The sequence below is a fragment of the Lottia gigantea genome (genome assembly GCF_000327385.1).
Source record: "Lottia gigantea unplaced genomic scaffold LOTGIsca_42, whole genome shotgun sequence".
NCBI lineage: Eukaryota > Metazoa > Mollusca > Gastropoda > Lottiidae > Lottia > Lottia gigantea.
The window spans coordinates 2,336,496-2,357,688 of NW_008709463.1; the positions used below are offsets into that span (position 1 = coordinate 2,336,496).

General features: G+C 34.2%; 2 protein-coding genes across 2 annotated transcripts; both read left to right on the forward strand.

Moving 5' to 3' along the window:
• Positions 1-2,135: 2,135 nt before the first annotated feature.
• On the forward strand, positions 2,136-6,245 carry LOTGIDRAFT_163996 (hypothetical protein; the record flags this gene model as incomplete). The annotated part of the gene is made up of 4 exons (XM_009060464.1): positions 2,136-2,153; positions 4,450-4,524; positions 4,857-5,100; positions 6,232-6,245. 4 exons carry the CDS (start codon positions 2,136-2,138, stop codon positions 6,243-6,245), a joined length of 351 nt encoding a protein of 116 aa, XP_009058712.1.
• An 8,083-nt stretch (positions 6,246-14,328) lies between these two features.
• LOTGIDRAFT_163997 (hypothetical protein) lies at positions 14,329-15,926 on the forward strand (the record flags this gene model as incomplete). Its single annotated transcript, XM_009060465.1, has 3 exons — positions 14,329-14,376; positions 14,425-14,548; positions 15,316-15,926. The coding sequence occupies 3 exons, from the start codon at positions 14,329-14,331 to the stop codon at positions 15,924-15,926; spliced, it is 783 nt and encodes a 260-aa protein (XP_009058713.1).
• Positions 15,927-21,193: the final 5,267 nt, after the last annotated feature.

Sequence of the window (21,193 nt, forward strand, 5' to 3'; positions counted from 1 at the left end):
GCCAATTCAAGGCATTTCCCTATAACCACTTGCTTAATAAAGTTTTACTGTATATGATATATCATTGTAAGATAATTCATGGAAATTATTGAATTTAATTGATATTTCAGATGGCGTATAAAGAAATTTGCCTGCTTTCGGTGGTTTTCGGATTAGTGACGTCACAAGGTAAACAATAAAACTCTAGATTAAATTAATCACATAATTATTGCAACCGGCAACAATTCGTCATTGATCACGGATTTTGACAATGTGTCAATTTTGAATGCGTTTTCAATGGTTGACTATAACCTGGTCTACGTGGATGTTAATCCGCAAGATATGGCCTGATCCCAGCCTTTGATAGCTATTTTGACAGTTATCGTGCAACTTTCGAAATAGCTAGGAGGCTGGGATACAGATCATTTGATATATGGTTGGAGTAGATGTATAATCTTTATCTAATTTATTTCAGGATCTGTAACGACTGGAAATGCCGGTCTACCAAATTTCGATTTAACACCAATAGGTCTACCAGGAACCAACACAAACACTGGACCTCTTGCTCAACCGGTCAGAGATTCTTCGGGAAATGTTGTATTAGCAAATCTGGGGCCACAACCCACTGATCCAGGTTTGACCAGAGGTGATCCATCTGGGATTCTGGATCCACAGTATTCGAATCCACTACTGACAGGCAATACTGGAGTGCCGATGACAAACACAGGAATGAATCCAAATACAGGCATGTCCAATCTTTCTGGAAATACTGCTCAACCAACTAATACGATGGGCATGACTGGAAACACAGGACTACCAACAATGAACACAGGAATTCCAACTATGAACACTGGAGTTCCAACTATGAACACTGGAGTTCCAACTATGAACACTGGAGTACCAACAATGAATACCGGAGTACCAACAATGAACTCTGGTGTGCCGACTATGAACACTGGAGTGCCAACTATGAACACTGGCGTACCAACGATGAACAATGGAGTACCAACTATGAACAATGGAGTACCAACTATGAACACTGGAGTACCAACTATGTACAATGCAATGCCAACTATAAACACCGGAGCCCCAACTATGAACACTGGAGTTCCAACTATGAACACTGGATTCCCAACTATGAACACTGGTTTGCCGACTATGAATACCGGAGTACCAACAATGAATACCGGAGTACCAACAATGAACACTGGGGTACCAACAATGAACAATGTCGTCCCAAATCCAGCATTTCAACCTATGACTACGGGAAATACGGGATCGACTGTTCCATCACAACCACTGGGGACAAGCAAGCCTACCAGACCCTTAGTCTATACCGCACCTGGGACCCCAAGTACTTCTGGACTTGGACTGCAAGATCAAATGGTTATTGCTCGATTAAGGGGCTTAGGTGGTTCCCGTCAGGTCGGTTACGGGAACAACTTTATGGGTGGGGCAGGATTGCTGGGAATGAGTCTAATGGGAGACAGCTTTTTTGAAATGATGCCCTTTATGGCAGCTTTTGGTGGTATGGGTCGCGGGATGGGGGGCATGGGTGGTCTCGGGGGAATGGGAGGGTTAGGTAATATGATGATGTGGGGGGCGTTTATGAACTAAATAAATACCATTTAAATGTACATTACCGTCAGGTCACTATCATTCCAATCGGTTTCATTTACCAATGGAGCAAAGTTTCATTCGTCTACAATTAAAATGTAATCAGTAAGCGAGGGATATCTGAATATTGATATAAATCGACTTCACTTACTTCAATTACAGCAACCTGGTTAGATTGCATACAAACCTGTCGTCGAATTTGTGTTCTGACAAGCGTAATTTGTAGCTCAAATCTGATTTTATCATCAAGCTAAAGTAAGACGGTTATATCACTTCAAGTGACAACAAAATCTAGAATAGAAAACAACACAAGATATATGGATATACTACTTCTAGGTTTATTACGTATACACTACGTTTACTTGATAAAAGTTACCTGTATGTGTTTCTAAACGTAGTATGTAATAAACCTACAAGTAGTATATCCATATATCTTGTGTTCTTATTGTTTACCTTCCTACTTCTATATGTTTTACAAAGATTATAGAAAAGAATAGTTATGTAAATTCAGTGGTAAAAATATTGACTTCACAAAAGAAATGGCACAGTGGTATCAGGTATTCCTATGTTACTCTTAACCAAGCTCGGTGATAATCTGGCTATGACATTTAATGTATAGAGAACGATATATGAATATTACATCACAGATTCAAATTTCTACTATATAGCGATTGTAAAGAGGATTTCTAAAAAAATATTATGTGTATCGGGGACATTAATAGCATCAATTTACATTCCAATTACAATCAGATGTCTGTGGTTCCTGCAATTCCACGTCACTAATTGCGAAGGGCCTTATTTGATATTATACATGTATTGCGATTAGTGAAGTCATCAAACACTTATTTTTGGTTGAATTGCAGGAACCACAGAAGTCTGATTGAAAATTGGAATAGTGCAGATTGACATTATCATTGTCCCCGATCCACATAAATTGTTTAGAAAATATCGTTACAACCCCTTTTAGTTGTATTTTTAGTTTGTAACAATTATACAATATTGTTGTTGATATTATGCACTTATCTCTGTTGTAATAAAATCTGATTAAATACAAAAGCTTCTTTGTTTCGTGGTTTTTCTTCTTCGGACAATTCCACTTGACATCCATGATCTGACGACATTCTTATGTGTCTCGTGTTCATGGTCATTAAATATGCAACCAATCAAATACAGTGCTCAATAAAAGACTTATTGGGGAATGCTTAGATACTCATACACTTCCCTATTCATGAACGCGTAAGTCCATGTTTCCCTTAAGAAGTGCGCTTTGCCCCACCTTACCCTAGTCTTGATCGGTTAGCAAAATTTCCTCATGGAACACTGCATGGCGTTGCCCATCTGCATTTGCCCAATTAGGTGCAGTAGAGAAGAACATAAAATTCGATTCATTTCATTTTTTGTGATTGGTTAGAGTACATTATGACACCTTTTGAATACTTTTTTTCAAAATTGAGAAAAACTGGCTTTAAGGAAGAAAATCGTCAGATCATTGGGTCGTGTAGTATCCTGCAGAAAAAATAAATAAAACAAAACTACCAGACCAGCTTTTTAATCATATTGTTTATATACACTATCTCGTTTTTCATCAACTATAATAAAAAAACCTTCTAAAATTTTAGTTTCCTTTTTTTTATTATCAATGGGTGTAGCGGTCCTTTTTTTTTGAAAGCCTCGAGCTGTTTTCCATTGTTTTACATCTTTCATAATACACTAGACAAAACTCAACATACATACCTAGGCCGATACGACAATAGAATTCGCATAAAAACGTTTGGTCTAATTAAATTTAATTAGCCTTTACTTCAGTTAGGTGGCTATATTACAAATAAAAGCTAATAAAAAACGGAACGAAAGTTTGGTATAAATTCAATGAGACTTACGGTAGCTCACATATTTTACATTTTATTTTGAATTAAAAACTTTAATAATCCACCTTGGTGATAACTATTTTCACATAGATGAAAGTTAAGTGATAATTACTGTGATTTTTAATTACAAACTTTAATTTTCACCTAGTTTTTAATTCACAGGTGAAAATTAAAGTCTTTAATTTAAAATAAAAAGTGAAGTATGTCGTATGTAAGCCGTTGTAGAGACTGAACTTACCTTCTTAATTTTACTCCATTACCCAAACATATATAACTAAGGTTATATAAAAGTCTACCCCCCTTTACGCCTATGATATCATCCGCCCCATGAAATAGCAAGTGCGTCCACGTTGCTAAAAAAGAGCACCAATTAAGAGACAAATCGATCATACGATGGGACCAAAAGGTGAAATTATTGGTCAAATCAAGGCCGCAATCAATTCATGACAAAACTAACCCTAACCTACCAAACTCTAACCATACACTAACCCAACGTACCTAACTCTAACCTACCTAACTCTAACCTACCAAACTCTAACCATACACTAACCCAACGTACCTAACTCTAACCTACCAAACTCTAACCATACACTAACCCAACGTACCTAACTCTAACGTACCTAACCCTAACCTACCAAACTCTAACCATACACTAACCCAACGTACCTAACTCTAACCTACCTAACTCTAACCGACCTAACTCTAACCTACCTAACCCTAACCTACCAAACTCTAACCATACACTAACCCAACGTACCTAACTCTAACCTACCTAACTCTAACGTACCTAACCCTAACCTACCAAACTCTAACCATTCACTAACCCAACGTACCTAACTCGAACCTACCTAACTCTAACCGGGAATTGTTCCAAAAGAGACACAGCAGTCTTGAGATTCAGAATTCTATAGCACATAATCTATAACATACACTGTAAGCAAATAATGTACATCTATAATTAATCAATTCATTTTTGAATTTGAAGGCTTTAGACAACACAATATTAACTGATGGAGTTTCACAAAGCTTGATAATAAAGAAAAAGATTAAGGGCCTTCGGGTAAAGTCAGACTTTGTAAAGTTTCGCCTGAGCTCGACTTTGTAACTAATTCATTTTGGTATGCATGGCTTCAACTTAAACTTATCTTTGCTAAGTTTAACTTCCTCTGTGTAGTTGGAACACCAACGATAACTCAAAGAATTATAATTTAATTTCTAATATTTATTAATAGAAAAAGTGATTGATACATATTTTAACTAAAATTTTGATCGGACACTTACGGACTGCAAGTATTTGGCATGTTTCTCATGTACTTTTCCGTGGGGTCTTTACTTTAAATACGCATCAGGGTCATTACAAGTTATAATTTGATTGATTATTTAAAATGTCAGATAATATGTCGTCGCCTCAGAAAAACCAAGAAGACACCCCAACTTACTGTAATTGAACAGAAATTCCTTATCGATGTAGTGGATGAGTTTAAGGGTGTATTGGAGTCGAAACGAAATGATATTCGGACCATACAAAGGAAGGAAAAGGCGTGGAGAGAAATAGAGGCAAATTTTTGTTCCATGCCCACTTTCTTTAAACAAGATCACAAGCAAGATAGCTTCACTTTGGCTCAACCGACGTCAGGTTAGTTAAAGGGATACAGTCCTCTGATTATACATAATTTGAACTTCTCAAATTCGCAAATCCAATTTCAATAAAAAGTAGATATTAATATGTCACTTCGATTTTGACAAGTGCTATGGAAATTTCGAAAGAAGATAAATTACGAGACTGATTCCACGTTTCGAAATGAGTTGCATATGAATGATTCGAACTGTTACGTAGCACCTTACTTTAAACAACCCATTTTGCATTGGTACTGAATTTTTCATAAATATATGATTATATTTTACGTAGCTAATTTAATTTTCATTTCTATATTCAACACAGGTTCTCCCGTATTTACGCGATCCACATCAGCATCAGCCACTGTTACCAGTGGAACGTTGTGTCCAGATATAAATACAGAATACAGAAATCATCACGGGTTCCATGTGTACAGCCAATTGTTCCAATAATCCCCGAAAACTGCGTAATGTCGTAAAAACCTCTTTGTATTGTTTTTATTTCATTTTCATCTGGAAACGTAATAACCTCGGGCCTATAAATAGCTATAGCCCTTGATACCAATTTCACTATTCGGGAGACACTGGATTGATGAACGCCCATTAAATCCCCCACGTTTATTTGGAAAGAGCCACTAGCATACCAACGAAGACATACCAATAACTGTAGTAATGGTGGGATATGTACAGTTTGGTCACATCGATGATTGAAATCATTTCAAAAATATGCAGAACGCCATCCTTTGGAAATCTGAAGCGTTTCGTAAATTCACTCTCGTCTAGATCTTCCATTGGATTTGAGCGGTCTTTAAATCTCCTCTCCATATGGTAAATATCTATAATATCTATGGTGTAATTGGTTGAAATAATCTTCCATTGTCACAATTTTAATCGCAAACGTATATAAAGTACGGCTAAAGTCTGCTACCACCCTATCTTAGACTTTACTTTAGTTTTGTCCACAAAACGCTCGAGTAAAGCATGACTTACATCAAAGATCGAGCGCAGCATACCTAAAGTCAAAGCTCGACTTTGATTAAAGTATGACTAAAGTTCGACCGCAGCATACGGCCCTTAATATCATTGCTTACAATCGTGAATAATTAAAGCTAGGTTTCCTTATTTTTATGTATATATATATATATTTCAGTATTGGACGGCTAATACTTATATAAATCGAAAGTAGAGGTATTCTTATGATTAGGAAAAATACCAGTTTGTGTCAGAAGTCAATGATTAACTCGTAATTTGCTAATTACGAAGAGATTCCAATGATCGAGAGGTCAATAAAGATAATCAGGTCTCACAATTTCCAAAAGGGAGGTAACTCTATGTGTGCATTTTCACAGCCGAACATTACCAAAACAGCCAACCGAACAATTTAAAATTTCAATGGTTATGTTTCCAAAATAGGGAATTTTATACGAAAATGTTGCTAGATTATCACGGTCTAGTCAGTGAGTAAACAAGGAATCTATTTTAAGATTTTTTAATCGGATTTTAATTTGATTCCACATGCTTTTCTATATCATCACACTATCTTAGCGCTCAAGAATACCTGATTTATTCATTAGAAACATCAATTAATCAAATAATAAGCACGATTTGACCACGAAAAATAAGCAGCAAAGACAACTTTAAGGATACAGTTTTGTTTGTTTTTTAAATCAATGATTCTGTAGGAGGGAATATGACGAGTACTTTCCATCAGTCTATTAGCAGAACTCCTAAGACTAGAACTGTTAACATGGTCTATCTGTTCGTTTCAGTTTTGATTGTCTTTCTCGTTCGCTGTGTACTCACAGGGCAAGCTTCAACGGTTTTAGATAAATTTACAGTTTGTAAGAATCATTACGCTTCTTGTAGAATTAGAGAGCGGTGGAATACTCTGAACGTTTTTTATTGTTATTTTGACTGTGGAAGAAACTCCTGGTGTCGAGCTCTGACTGTCAAACCAGTAAAGGGTGGTGTTCAGTGTAGTTTTCATGAAGATATTTTCGACGTAACATGTAACAGTTTTCCACAATTGGAAGGGTCTGGTTATAGATTGCTGTTGAAGGTAGGGTATTGATAAATTTTCCATATAAACAATATTAGATTTGTGGAGGTTGTCAACTAGCTCTAGTTTGGGTTTCGGTAACTCACAATTTGTTTTAAGAAACGGGTCCCACATGACTCGCTTTGATTGGTTAAATAACGTCATTAGAACAGGACTGTGGTGGGATATTTGTTAGATAAGAAGAGACAGAGATAGATACAGAGACAGGGAGAGCGAAATTATCTGCGTTATTAACTAGCCTCTGATAGTTGTTTGACTCTTACCAAGTCTCTGATAGTTATTATACTAGTCTGAAACTAGCTGTCTCACACCTAGTCTCTAATAATTATTATACTAGTCTGAAACTTACTAACTCTTACCTAGCCTCTGATAGTCATCATGCTAGTCTAAAACGTACTGACTCTTACCTAGCCTCTGATAGTTATTATACTAGTCTGAAACTTACTAACTCTTACCTAGCCTCTGACAGTTGTTATACTAGTCTGAAACTAGCTGACTCACACTTAGTCTCTAATGATTATTATACTAGTCTGAAACTAGCTGACTCTTACCTAGTCTCTGATAGTTATTATACTAGTCTGAAACTAACAGACTCTTACATAGTCTCTGATAGTTATTATACTAGTCTGAAGCTAACTGACTCTTACATAGTTTCTGATAGTTATTATACTAGTCTGAAGCTAGCTGGCTCTTACCTAATCTCTAATAATTATTATACTAGTCTGAAATTTACTAACTCTTACCTAGTCTCTGATAGTTATTATACTAGTCTGAAACTTACTGACTCTTACATAGTCTCTGATAGTTATTATACTAGTCTGAAGCTAGCTGGCTCTTACCTAATCTCTAATAATTATTATACTAGTCTGAAACTTACTGACTCTTACCTAGCCTCTAATAATTATTGCACTAGTCTGAAACTTACTGACTCACACCTAGTCTCTAATAATTATTATACTAGTCTGAAACTTACTAACTATTACCTAGCCTCTGATAGTTATCATGCTAGTCTAAAACGTACTGACTCTTGCCTAGCCTCTGATAGTTATTATACTAGTCTGAAACTTACTAACTCTTACCTAGTCTCTAATAATTATTATACTAATCTGAAACTTACTGACTCTTACCAAGTCTCTGATAGTTATTATACTAGTCTGAAACCTGCTCACTCTTACCTAGTCTCTAATAATTATTATACTAGTCTGAAACTTACTAACTCTTACCTAGTCTCTAATAATTATTATACTAGTCTGAAACTTGCTGACTCTTACCAAGTCTCTGATAGTTATTATACTAGTCTGAAACTAGCTGACTCACACCTAGTCTCTAATAATTATTATACTAGTCTGAAACTTACTAACTCTTACCTAGCCTCTGATAGTTATTATACTAGTCTGAAATTACTGACTCTTACCTAGCCTCTGATAGTTATTATACTAGTCTGAAACTAGCTGACTCACACTGAGTCTCTAATAATTATTATACTAGTCTGAAACTATCTGACTCTTACCTAGTCTCTGATAGTTATTATACTAGTCTGAAACTTACTGACTCTTACATAGTCTCTGATAGTTATTATACTAGTCTGAAGCTAGCTGACTCTTACCTAATCTCTAATAATTATTATACTAGTCTGAAACTAACTGACTCTTACTTAGCCTCTAATAATTATTGCACTAGTCTGAAACTTACTGACTCTTACCAAGTCTCTGATAGTTATTATACTAGTCTGAAACTTATTGACTCTTACCTTGCCTCTGATAGTTATTATACTAGTCTAAACTAGCTGACTCTTACCTAGTCTCTGATAATTATTATACAAGTCTGAAACTAACTGACTCTTACCTCGTCTCTGATAGTTATTATACTAGTCTGAAACTTGCTGACTCTTACCTAGTCTCTAATAATTATAATACTAGTCTGAAACTTACTAACTCTTACCTAGCCTCTGATAGTTATCATGCTAGTCTAAAACGTACTGACTCTTACCTAGCCTCTGATAGTTATTATACTAGTCTGAAACTTACTAACTCTTACCTAGTCTCTAATAATTATTATACTAGTCTGAAACTTACTGACTCTTACCAAGTCTCTGATAGTTATTATACTAGTCTGAAACTAGCTAACTCTTACCTCTTCTCTAATAATTATTATACTAGTCTGAAACTTACTAACTCTTACCTAGCCTCTGATAGTTATTATACTAGTCTGAAACTAACTGACTCTTACCAAGTATCTGATAGATATTATACTAGTCTGAAACTTGCTAACTCTTACCTAGTCTCTAATAATTATTATACTAGTCTGAAACTTACTGACTCTTACCAAGTCTCTGATAGTTATTATACTAGTCTGAAACTTACTAACTCTTACCTAGTCTCTAATAATTATTATACTAGTCTGAAACTAGCTGACTCTTACCTAGTCTCTGATTGATATTATACTAGTCTGAAACTAGCTGACTCTTACCTAGTCTCTAATAATTATTATACTAGTCTGAAACTTACTAACTCTTACCTAGTCTCTAATAATTATTATAATAGTCTGAAACTACCTGACTCTTACCTAGTCTCTAATAATTATTATAGTAGTCTGAAACTAGCTGACTCTTACCTAGTCTCTGATAGTTATTATACTGGTCTGAAACTACCTGACTCTTACCTAGTCTCTAATAATTATTATACTAGTCTGAAACTTGCTCACTCTTACCTAGTCTCTAATAATTATTATACTAGTCTGAAACTACCTGGCTCTTACCTAGTCTCTGATAGATATTATGCTAGTTTGAAACTTACTGACTCTTACCAAGTCTCTAATAGTTATTATACTAGTCTGAAACTTGCTGACTCTTACCTAGTCTCTAATAATTATTATACTAGTCTGAAACTTACTGACTCTTACCAAGTCTCTGATAGTTATTATACTAGTCTGAAACTTGCTGACTCTTACCTAGTCTCTAATAATTATTATACTAGTCTGAAACTAGCTGACTCTTACCTAGTCTCTGATAGTTATTATACTAGTCTGAAACTAGCTGACTCTAACCTAATCTCTAATAATTATTATACTAGTCTGAAACTAGCTGACTCTTACCTAGTCTCTGATAGTTATTATACAAGTCTGAAACTTACTAACTCTTACCTACCCTCTGATAGTTATTATACTAGTCTGAAACTTACTGACTCTTACCTAGTCTCTAATAATTATTATACTAGTCTGAAACTTACTGACTCTTACCTAGTCTCTGATAGTTATTATACTAGTTTGAAACTTACTGACTCACACCTAGTCTCTAATAATTATTATACTATTCTGAAACTTACTAACTCTTACCTACCCTCTGATAGTTATTATACTAGTCTGAAACTTACTGACTCTTACCTAGCCTCTGATAGTTATTATACTAGTCTGAAACTAGCTGACTCACACTGAGTTTCTAATAATTATTATACTAGTCTGAAACTAGCTGACTCTTACCTAGTCTCTGATAGTTATTATACTAGTCTGAAACTTACTGACTCTTATATAGTCTCTGATAGTTATTATACTAGTCTGAAGCTAGCTGACTCTTACCTAATCTCTAATAATTATTATACTAGTCTGAAACTTACTGACTCTTACCTAGCCTCTAATAATTATTGCACTAGTCTGAAACTTACCGACTCTTACCTAGCCTCTGATAATTATTATACTAGTCTGAAACTTATTGACTCTTACCTTGCCTCTGATAGTTATTATACAAGTCTGAAACTAACTGACTCTTACCTCGTCTCTGATAGTTATTATACTAGTCTGAAACTTACTGACTCTTACCTAGTCTCTGATAGTTATTATACTAGTATAAAACTAGCTGACTCTTACCTAGTCTCTGATTGATATTATGCTAGTCTGAAACTAGCTGACTCTTACCTAGTCTCTAATAATTATTATACTAGTCTGAAACTTACTGACTCTTACCTAGTCTCTGATAGTTTTTATACTAGTATAAAACTAGCTGACTCTTACCTAGTCTCTGATAGTAATTATACTAGTCTAGAACTTACTGACTCTTAGCTAGTCTCTGATAATTATGATAGTAGTCTGAAACTAGCTGACTCTTACCTACCCTCTGATAGTTATTATACTAGTCTAAAACTAGCTGACTCACGCCTAGTCTCTAATAATTATTATAGTAGTCTGAAACTACCTGACTCTTACCTAATCTCTGATAGTTATTATACTAGTCTAAAACTAGCTGACTCACACCTAGTTTCTGATAGTTATTATGCTAGTCTGAAACTAGCTGACTCTTACCTAGTCTCTGATAGTTATTATACTGGTCTGAAACTAGCTGACTCTTACCTAGTCTCTGATAGTTATTATACTAGTCTAAAACTAGCTGACTCACACCTAGTCTCTAATAATTATTATAGTAGTCTGAAACTACCTGACTCTTACCTAGTCTCTGATAATTATTATAGTAGTCTGAAACTAGTTGACTCTTACCTAATCTCTAATAGTTATTATACTAGTCTGAAACTAGCTGACTCTTACCTAGTTTCGGATAGTTATTATGCTAGTCTGAAACTAGCTGACTCTTACCTAGTCTCTGATAGTTATTATACTGGTCTGAAACTACCTGACTCTTACATAGTCTCTGATAGTTATTATACTAGTCTGAAACTAGCTGACTCTGACCTAGTTTCTGATAGTTATTATACAAGTCTGAAACTAGCTGACTCTTACCTAGTCTCTGATAGTTATTATACTGGTCTGAAACTAGCTGACTCTTACCTAGTCCCTTATAGTTATTATACTAGTCTGAAACCAACTGACTCTTACCTAGTCTCTAATAATTATTATACTAGTCTGAAACTTACTAACTCTTACCTAGTCTCTGACAGTTATTATACTAGTCTGAAACTTACTAACTCTTACCTAATCTCTGTTAGTTATTATACTAGTCTGAAACTAGCTGACTCTTACCTAGTCTCTGATAGTTATTATACTAGTCTAAAACTAGCTGACTCTTACCTAGTCTCTGATAGATATTATGCTAGTCTGAAACTAACTGACTCTTACCTAGTCTCTAATAATTATTATAGTAGTCTAAAACTAGCTGACTCTTACCTAGTCTCTGACAGTTATTATACTAGTCTGAAACTAGCTGACTCTTACCTAGTCTCTGATAGTTATTATGCTAGTCTGAAACTAGCTGACTCTTACCTAGTCTCTTATAGTTATTATACTAGTCTGAAACCAACTGACTCTTACTTAGTCTCTAATAATTATTATACTAGTTTGAAACTTACTAACTCTTACCTAATCTCTGTTAGTTATTATACTAGTCTAAAACTAGCTGACTCTTACCTAGTCTCTGATAGATATTATGCTAGTTTGAAACTAACTGACTCATACCTAGACTCTAATAATTATTATTATAGTCTAAAACTAGCTGACTCTTACCTAGTCTCTTATAGTTATTATACTAGTCTGAAACTAGCTGACTCACATATAGTCTTTGATAATTATTATACTAGTAGTCTAAAACTAACTGACTCTTACCTATTCTCTGATAGTTATTATACTTGTCAAAAACATACTGACTCTTACCTATTCTCTGATAGTTATTATACTTGTCAAAAACATACTGACTCTTAGCTAGTCTCTGATAGTTATTATACTAGTCTAAAATTTGATGACTCTTACCTAGTCTTTATAGTTATTATACTAGTCTGAAACACTTTTATTTGGCCTGGCTCGGGTAAATTAACAGCTGCCAGTTGCCTAAAAACAATACTACTACCTCTTGGAAAGAACAAGAAATTTAAAGTCTCAAACTTCGCCAATGCGAGTAAATCAGTTGGACTTACCAGGTACCATGACTAAAGAATAGATTCTCTGTATAAGACGATATATCCATTAAACTAAGTAATTATTGAAAACGCCTCTTAGCATGTTTTAGAATTACTAATTCAGATAAATGAATTCGTTTCATGGATATATTGGATTATAGAGGGGTTCTGTTGTATAAATATGACAAAGATAAGTCTACTGATTAACAAAGACTCATTGTGGTAAAGTTTAAAATTTAAATTTTTGGCCATCCGACGAGGTAGCATACCTTTAAAAGAAATCAGACAATTTCGAGTGTTTCAAAGAATTGTGCTAGATGTTATTTCGCTATATATTGCTTCCTTTAATTCTTTGTATTATTTCAAGTATAAAGTCTAGTAACACACAGAAACCCACAGTTTTTTCATTGTATTCTTTGAAAATATGGAACCTAAGGCGTACTTGTAAATAAAATAAAACCCAGTTTGAGATTGTCCTTCAGTAGCATTGGAAATTATTGTGGATATACATTTCTAAGATATTTATTACTTTCAACAATAAATTGATAAATAAGGCAATTATTATAGATAAATATTTCTAGAATATAATATTACTTTCAACAATAAATTGATAAATAAGACAATTATTATAGATAAATATTTCTAGAATATAATATTACTTTCAACAATAAATTGATAAATAAGGCAATTATTATAGATAAATATTTCTAGAATATAATATTACTTTCAACAATAAATTGATAAATAAGACAATTATTATAGATAAATATTTCTAGAATATAATATTACTTCCAACAATAAATTGATAAATAAGGCAATTATTATAGATAAATATTTCTAGAATATGATATTACTTTCAATAATAAATTGATAAATAAGGTAATTATTATAGATAAATATTTCTAGAATATAATATTACTTTCAACAATAAATTGATAAATAAGGCCATTATTATAGATATATATTTCTAGAATATAATATTACTTTCAATAATAAATTGATAAATAAGGCAATTATTATAGATAAATATTTCTAGAATATAATATTACTTTCAACAATAAATTGATAAATAAGGCAACTATTATAGATAAATATTTCTAGAATTAAGTTTTATTACTTCCAATGATAAATTGATAAACAAGGCAATTGTTATAGAATATATATAACTTTCTCACACCGTCAAGAGGAAGTAATGTAATGAAAACAAACATTAAGAAATATATAGGTAACAATAATATTACTTAAAAATCGACACTACTCTACATTAAAATAATATTTTACCACTGGATCAATCAAACAGTTGTATTATTTATATAAAGCAATGGAAACTAGGCATGTGGGTCATTAGAGGTAAATGGGAACTTCAAGGCCACCTCTCATTTTTGTCACACTCCCCTCCCAGGTATTTCTAGATACGCCCCTGATATAGAGTAAGTCTTTATATTTGTAGAATGAACAATACGAGGTAGAAGATGCCAATAATGACGGTGACTGTGTAAATGGAGTATTTGACTCAGATGGTTGTGTTTGTACAACAGGATTCGCTGGGGAATCGTGTAATAGATATGTTTACGGTGATTAGAATTTATTTCTTTATTCCTTGACGATTTGTTTCATTAGCAATCGCAGGGGCTGCCGATATGACGTGAGTTTAACCCCTTGTAACGCTGACACACCACACCTCCCCCCACCCTCCTTAACTGTCTCCTATCCTTACCCTTACCAACTTGAAGTGGTTCGACCATCACAGATTGGTAGCCTGTTCAAACTGGACCCGTTTTGTTATATACTATATGTTGGTGCACAACTGTAGCACTATGAACTTGGACTGAAATTGTCTTCGGGTCCATTGAAATTTATTAGAGTTATACCTTGACATTTATAATAAACATGCTAAAACATTTCGAATTCTAGGAGGGGCATGTGTCATTTTGAATACTTAGGGCCACATTTAGCGCTCGTACTTTACCTAAACTTTGACTTAAGTTCGACTTAAGTCGAACTTTAGGTATGCACTGGTCGATCTTTACGAAAGTCGTGCTTAAATTTGACTATCAAATATAGAAAATGAAAGCTATAATCCTATTTTTGTAAAGTTCGACTTTAGTCAAGGTAAGAGCGCTGCATACGGCCCTTAGTGTTTAAATGCTGAATTTTATGCATTTGAAAAAGTATTCTTGGACCTTAAGAGCTGCCATTGGAAAAGACGGAAAAGCAAAAATTACATAAATTAGATAAGCATTTTCCACAATGAGGTGAAGAAAAGTAGGACGTAAAACTCCACTCATTTAATTTCATTTCATTTTCACAACTAGGATAATAATAAATAATAATTTTTCAGATTGTAAAGAAGCGCTTGATACCGAGGTATCTCTGGAACAAAGTTTAACACATGTCATGCTCAAACCCAAAAATACAAATCTGGCTTTCGAGGCCCTGTGTAATAGCAACGGTCATCTAGCTATCCTTGCTCGAAATACTTACGGAATTGATGATGTAACATTCAACAAGGCTTGGAAGGACTACCAATACCCTTTTGGAACGGTCGGAAACTTTTGGCTCGGACTGGAATATATTTACGCCATGTTAAATCAAGGAGATATCTTCAAACTTCAGATTTACTGTCGTAATTTAGATTCTGAGTTCAGTGTGTTCTACGAGACATTCAGTATTCAGTCTGAGTCTAATCGATATCAAATGACAGCAGGGGTTAAGTTATATGAATCTTACACCAATGGTAGTGATGGTTTCGGAGGTGGTCAAATCGATGTTCCATTCTGTACTTATGATAGACCTTGTAACGGCTACCCTTATTATCTGAATGGCGGATGGTGGTATGTAAGTGGTTTAGAACAATATGCTTTGACCAATCAAAAGCCGTCCTTAAAATTTAAATATCAGAATAACGATATCTCTGTACACCAGGTGTCTATGGCGCTAGTGAAATTGTGAAAATTTAAATGCCCAGAAGCTTTACCAACTGGTAGAGCTAACATTCGCTATTAAAGAACAGATGGAAGAGACCACTGGCCAAATCCACAATCTATCATTAAATAAACTAAGTACTAACGATTCGAACCGCAAAACGAAACCCGAAATCCAAACAACATACTTTAGAAACATTAGTAGCAGGTAATGGACATTTATTGTATATCCGAGTGCTATACTGGAAAAGAAATACGTTCATCTGGATAACGGTATGTCACAACAACATACAATACAATATACGTTACAATATTTAAATAAACAAAGTACTAACAATCCAAACCACATAACGAAACCCTAAATCCAAATAACCTATTGGCGAAACATTGATAGCAGTTAATGAACTATTCACATGAGGAAGTATATCAATCATAAGTAAGTATTGCATAATGAAGAGTAGTAAAGGGTATGTAGAAGAGTAGACCTAAGTATACCCACCGAACACTACAAATAAGAATGTACCAACAAAAAAATAGTACTGGAGGTCTATATCCTTCACAAGACTCCTCTATATGATGCGATCGAAAACCCTTAACCCTTTTTTTCGAGAATTCACACAACTTGTGTTATTTATTTAATATATTAATAATGCACAAGAAGATATATAAGTAATTTATTTACGGAAGAACTTGAAGCACTTATCAATATTTCAATATTATCATTATTTAATTTTCTAGATCAATTTGTAAAATTATTTTAATGCGCAATATTTTCTTAATTGTTTGATCTAACTAGATGTTTATGCTGAGAGAAGTAATCAATAATCCGAGATTAGTACTTGATCTCATGTGGTACAGGTCGTGCATGGTCACCCCGACCGTTGGAAATAGAAATAGAACAATAGGACAATAGAAAAAAGAGAAAATCAACGCCACCGTCTTTGCATTACACAAAGCACGACATTATCCGACTCTATTAGATTCAAAAAGTTCAGAAAAGTTAAGTGTTTCTAAAAATCATTGGGTGGAGAAATCGAGTTGCAGCAACTCCTCCCACCCCCATCCTCTCCGCCCCCCTTCTGCCCTGCTCATCGCGTGAAACACCACTCTTTTCGCACTAGCTGAGATAAGACACAGTGGTTAATAATCAGCCAAATAAAATATTTCATCACACTTTCATTCCGTTTTTATTTGCTTTAATTTTCACATTTATAAAAACAATTGAAAAAACAGAGAGAAAGCCTATGGTCTATTTTTAATAAGACATTTGATTAGGAGGTCATTATTCAGATCCCGTATATTTTTTTTTTTATATTTTTTTTTTATTTTATTGTTTTTTCCCAATGTAACGCGTCATTGATGAATTTAAAATTAAATGTGTGTACAGGAAATGGGGCTTTTGTCACCCTAGACAAATGATTTGTCCCCCCCCCCCCCTCCAATTGCACCCCACTTCATTTCTAACAATTTAGAAAGATGATTTTTATTCCTTCTCGTTCCAAATTTCGTTCTGAAGGCAGCGGAATATAAATGTCTTTGTGGAAGGCGGAAGTCAGACGTTTTGAATTCTAATGAGAAACCGTCAAGAAAGAAAATTTACGCATTAAAGAATAAAGACTTTCTCACGTTTTAAATTTAAATAAAGCGACAACAGAGCTTTTAAAGAATGTATCTTTAAGACCAAATTGTGGCTACAAAGTCATATTGAATTTGACCAATATAGCTGTTTGATGATCTAGTGAATCGCTAACCTTTATCATCCAGTCCTTCTTTGTCCACGAACAGCTTCGATGAAAGATGAAACAGTTTGATTAAAGTCTACAGTGGCTATTGAATATGATTGGTTGTAAATCTACTTCCGTTTCGGCGATGGGAAAATTAATTTAAACGATTCAGTTCTCCAGAATTATGACCATATCTTAAGATGTACATGAGTATATCTATTTATAACTAGATAACATATATTTCTTTTTCAAGTATTAATCTAAAGCCGAGAAAAGATCATATTCTGCCCCTAGCGGCAGTAAGTTTAACCAACGGGTACAACGGTCCAATGTAAAAATGAGAAAACCAAGAAGTTGAGTTTCAGACTGGCGTTGTACAGTGGCACATAGTAAGTGTAAGTGTAGGTGGTAAAAAGCTACAAAAGAAAAACATTATCAATAATAAGATACAATCCTAATTGATTGAATTTTCATAAGAAAGCAGAAACAATGGAAAATGTGACGTAATTGTCGTTACGTAAACGGTTGGCACAATGTTCCCAATAAATTACATGTACGTAACATAATGATAAAAGAACAAGAATGTTTTACTGAATAACAATAAAATAAAGAATTATGTTCCAGCAAAGACGAGAAAAGGCGTCCGGTGATTATCTATACAGCAGAAAATAGATGAAACTAATCATGTACGGACGGATGTACTTCTGTTATTTTCTATATCGATTAGCCCACACTGTAAACCGCATCGGACACGGCACCTCGGCTATTCGTGTCTCTAGTCGGCTGTGAAAAAAACTTGATGATGGGAATATCGATCGAGTTGATCGTCCCATCTAATTAAAGTTAGATTACAATTTATATCTCTTTTTGTTTTCTGAAATGTTTGGTCTCTATTGTGCAATGTAGACTAAAAATATCCGAAAATAAAAAAAAGGATACGAAATTGTAGCCTTATGTTAATTAGTCTGGATATCGCCTTTGAATTAGGAAGCATTAGACGGTGAAGCTTGAAAAATTAAATTCATTGCCTCTTATTCCACGAAGAACAAAAAAGAAAACAATGACATGATCACAATCTATAGAAATCGCGAGCAGTCTGTCAGAAAATTTAGAATTGAGGCATCAAAGAAGAAGACAACCAGAAGTCCCTCATGATACAACCATAGGTCTCTAATGACGAGATAAAACACCAGACTTATTTTAAATTCACACAATAACATGTTGTTAAAACTATTGTTTTAAAGAGGAAGTATGTACATTCATCAAAATAACAAGAATTGTTTTCAAACCTTTTCTCCTTATGTTCTTAGACTTTTCAATTACTGTCAAAGAGTGGAGGCAGTCTGTGTCATTGGCGGGAGTGCGGGAGTACGTATGGTACTAAACTGGAAATAACACACATAAACACTGGCGGTGTCAGTGGAGGTACAGGGGGGCGGGGTGCACCCCCAATTTTACCCTCCCTTTATTTCTAACAAATTTGAAAATATGATTTTTATGATATATTATGAGTTTTTGCACCAAAATATGTGACGGAATACACCAAATCAATTCAATTTTCCGCATACGACTAAAACGCCTCCATAGAGTTTCGAATTCACCCTCAACAATTGTCCTCCATTGATTCAGTCTGCTCCCAATTCGTACCCCCGGTCTTTAAATTCTTCACAACCATTTTGAATCACTACCTCGATTTAATTAGTCGATTTTTTTTTAAAAAGGCTGTAATATATCATTAAATAACATTTAAAGCCATTTCTTAACCTTATTGTTACTTGAAGGCATTCTTGAACTATTATAACCTTTACGAGATTCGACTAATTGAGTCAAAAAGAGATTCAAAATGGTTGTGAACTATATTCATGTGTGTTAAGAACCATATTAAGTAGCTTCGTGTAGTAGTTATTAAAGAACTTTATTTGTTTACTTATTATGAAAACGGTCCAATTTCCGACCTAACGTCCAGTTTAACTCTGCTTTTACACTAGGATATATATAAAATAAACTGCCACTTTAATAGTATTATACGCATAGATGAACACAAAATGTTTGGATCGGGTTGCTGCGTTGTGTAAAAATAAATAAATAATAAATAGTATTATATTTTAATTAAGGAAACGCAACTAGTTCCAATACAAAATCCATACAAACTAGACAATTCCGTCAATCAAAATCTCGTCCAAAAAAAACGTGTATAGTTGAGGGAAAGGTCTAAAATCAAGACGAAAGTGCTAATTATGGGGTTTCACTTATTGGGGGATACGCACATAGCATGTAGCCCCAAGTACCTGTGTTTTTGTCCTATGAACAACTTGAAAATGTTCATATCAACCGTGGTTAGCGTTGTATATAGTCTAGTACAGGAAAGGTCCTTAATAATTACAATGGTGCTAATTCTGGGGAATGTTCACAGACAGCCTTTAACTCATAAATACTTTGTTTTTGTTTATCCCGAACAATAATGTTCAAATTCAGAGAGGGGTTTTTAATTTAGACAACGGTACTAATTGCAGGGTTTAAATAATGAGTAGCACCAAGAACATGCTTTTCATGCTATCTGCGAACAACTTGATAGTAATACTAATAGTTCGCTTATATGGCGCAAATTACTTGCAGTTTCATTGTGCCCTCGATCAATATATTTCTGTGAATGCAGAAAACAGTTATACTGAAACACTATTAAATAAGAATGTTTTTAGGTTTTTCTTAAAGATGTCGAAAGATTTTGAAAATCGCAGTTTGGACGGTAAATTTGTCCCTTAGACAGGTGCAGAGTGAGAGAAAACTTGTTTGGTGATTTCGACTTGACAATATTCATATCAACCCAGCCAACTGAAAGACTGACGCAATAAACTCAAGCTCAAAAGGTAAAGACGTACGAGGAAACAAACTATTGACAATGTTTTAATGCCATGAAACTTCAGACAACACAATAACAGGAAGTAGAACCTTCAACTTCAATTAGAGTACCAGGTTTCAGTCATTATGGTGTAAATGGGATTTAAAGGGAAGTGAGTGACAGTTTCATGTAAATAGGGATGGAGTCTGAACCATTTCTCCCAGTGACCACAAATATATGTGTTTTTATCAATCATGTCAATAAAGAGGGTAATCCTTGTTTTATGAACGTGATTATGTTGTTTTTCATCACCATTTCAAATTCTTCATTGCATTATGTTGTATGTATTTGAAATATACCCGTCAATAAACACACACTGTGACTTTAAGAATTATTAACAATCTTATGAACCTGGATCAGATAGCGACAAGGTAGAGATATCATTGGCCAAAATACTAAATGATTGTATATCTATTGAAGCTTCGAGTCTCAGAAAGTTATAGCCTGGTTTCACGCATAGAGATGCACGATTACGACACACTTTGTTCGATAATCTACTTATAGTTTGAAGGAGATTGCGACCGGAATATTGTAAATTATAAAACTTTCGAGTTCAAAACTTCGTTTACTTTTTGGAAGATGATTGCGGCTGGATTATTGCAAATCATGCAACTTTTTTCTCATCTAGCTCAAGCCTCGAGATAAATATTGGTTTTTCTTAGATAACCTACT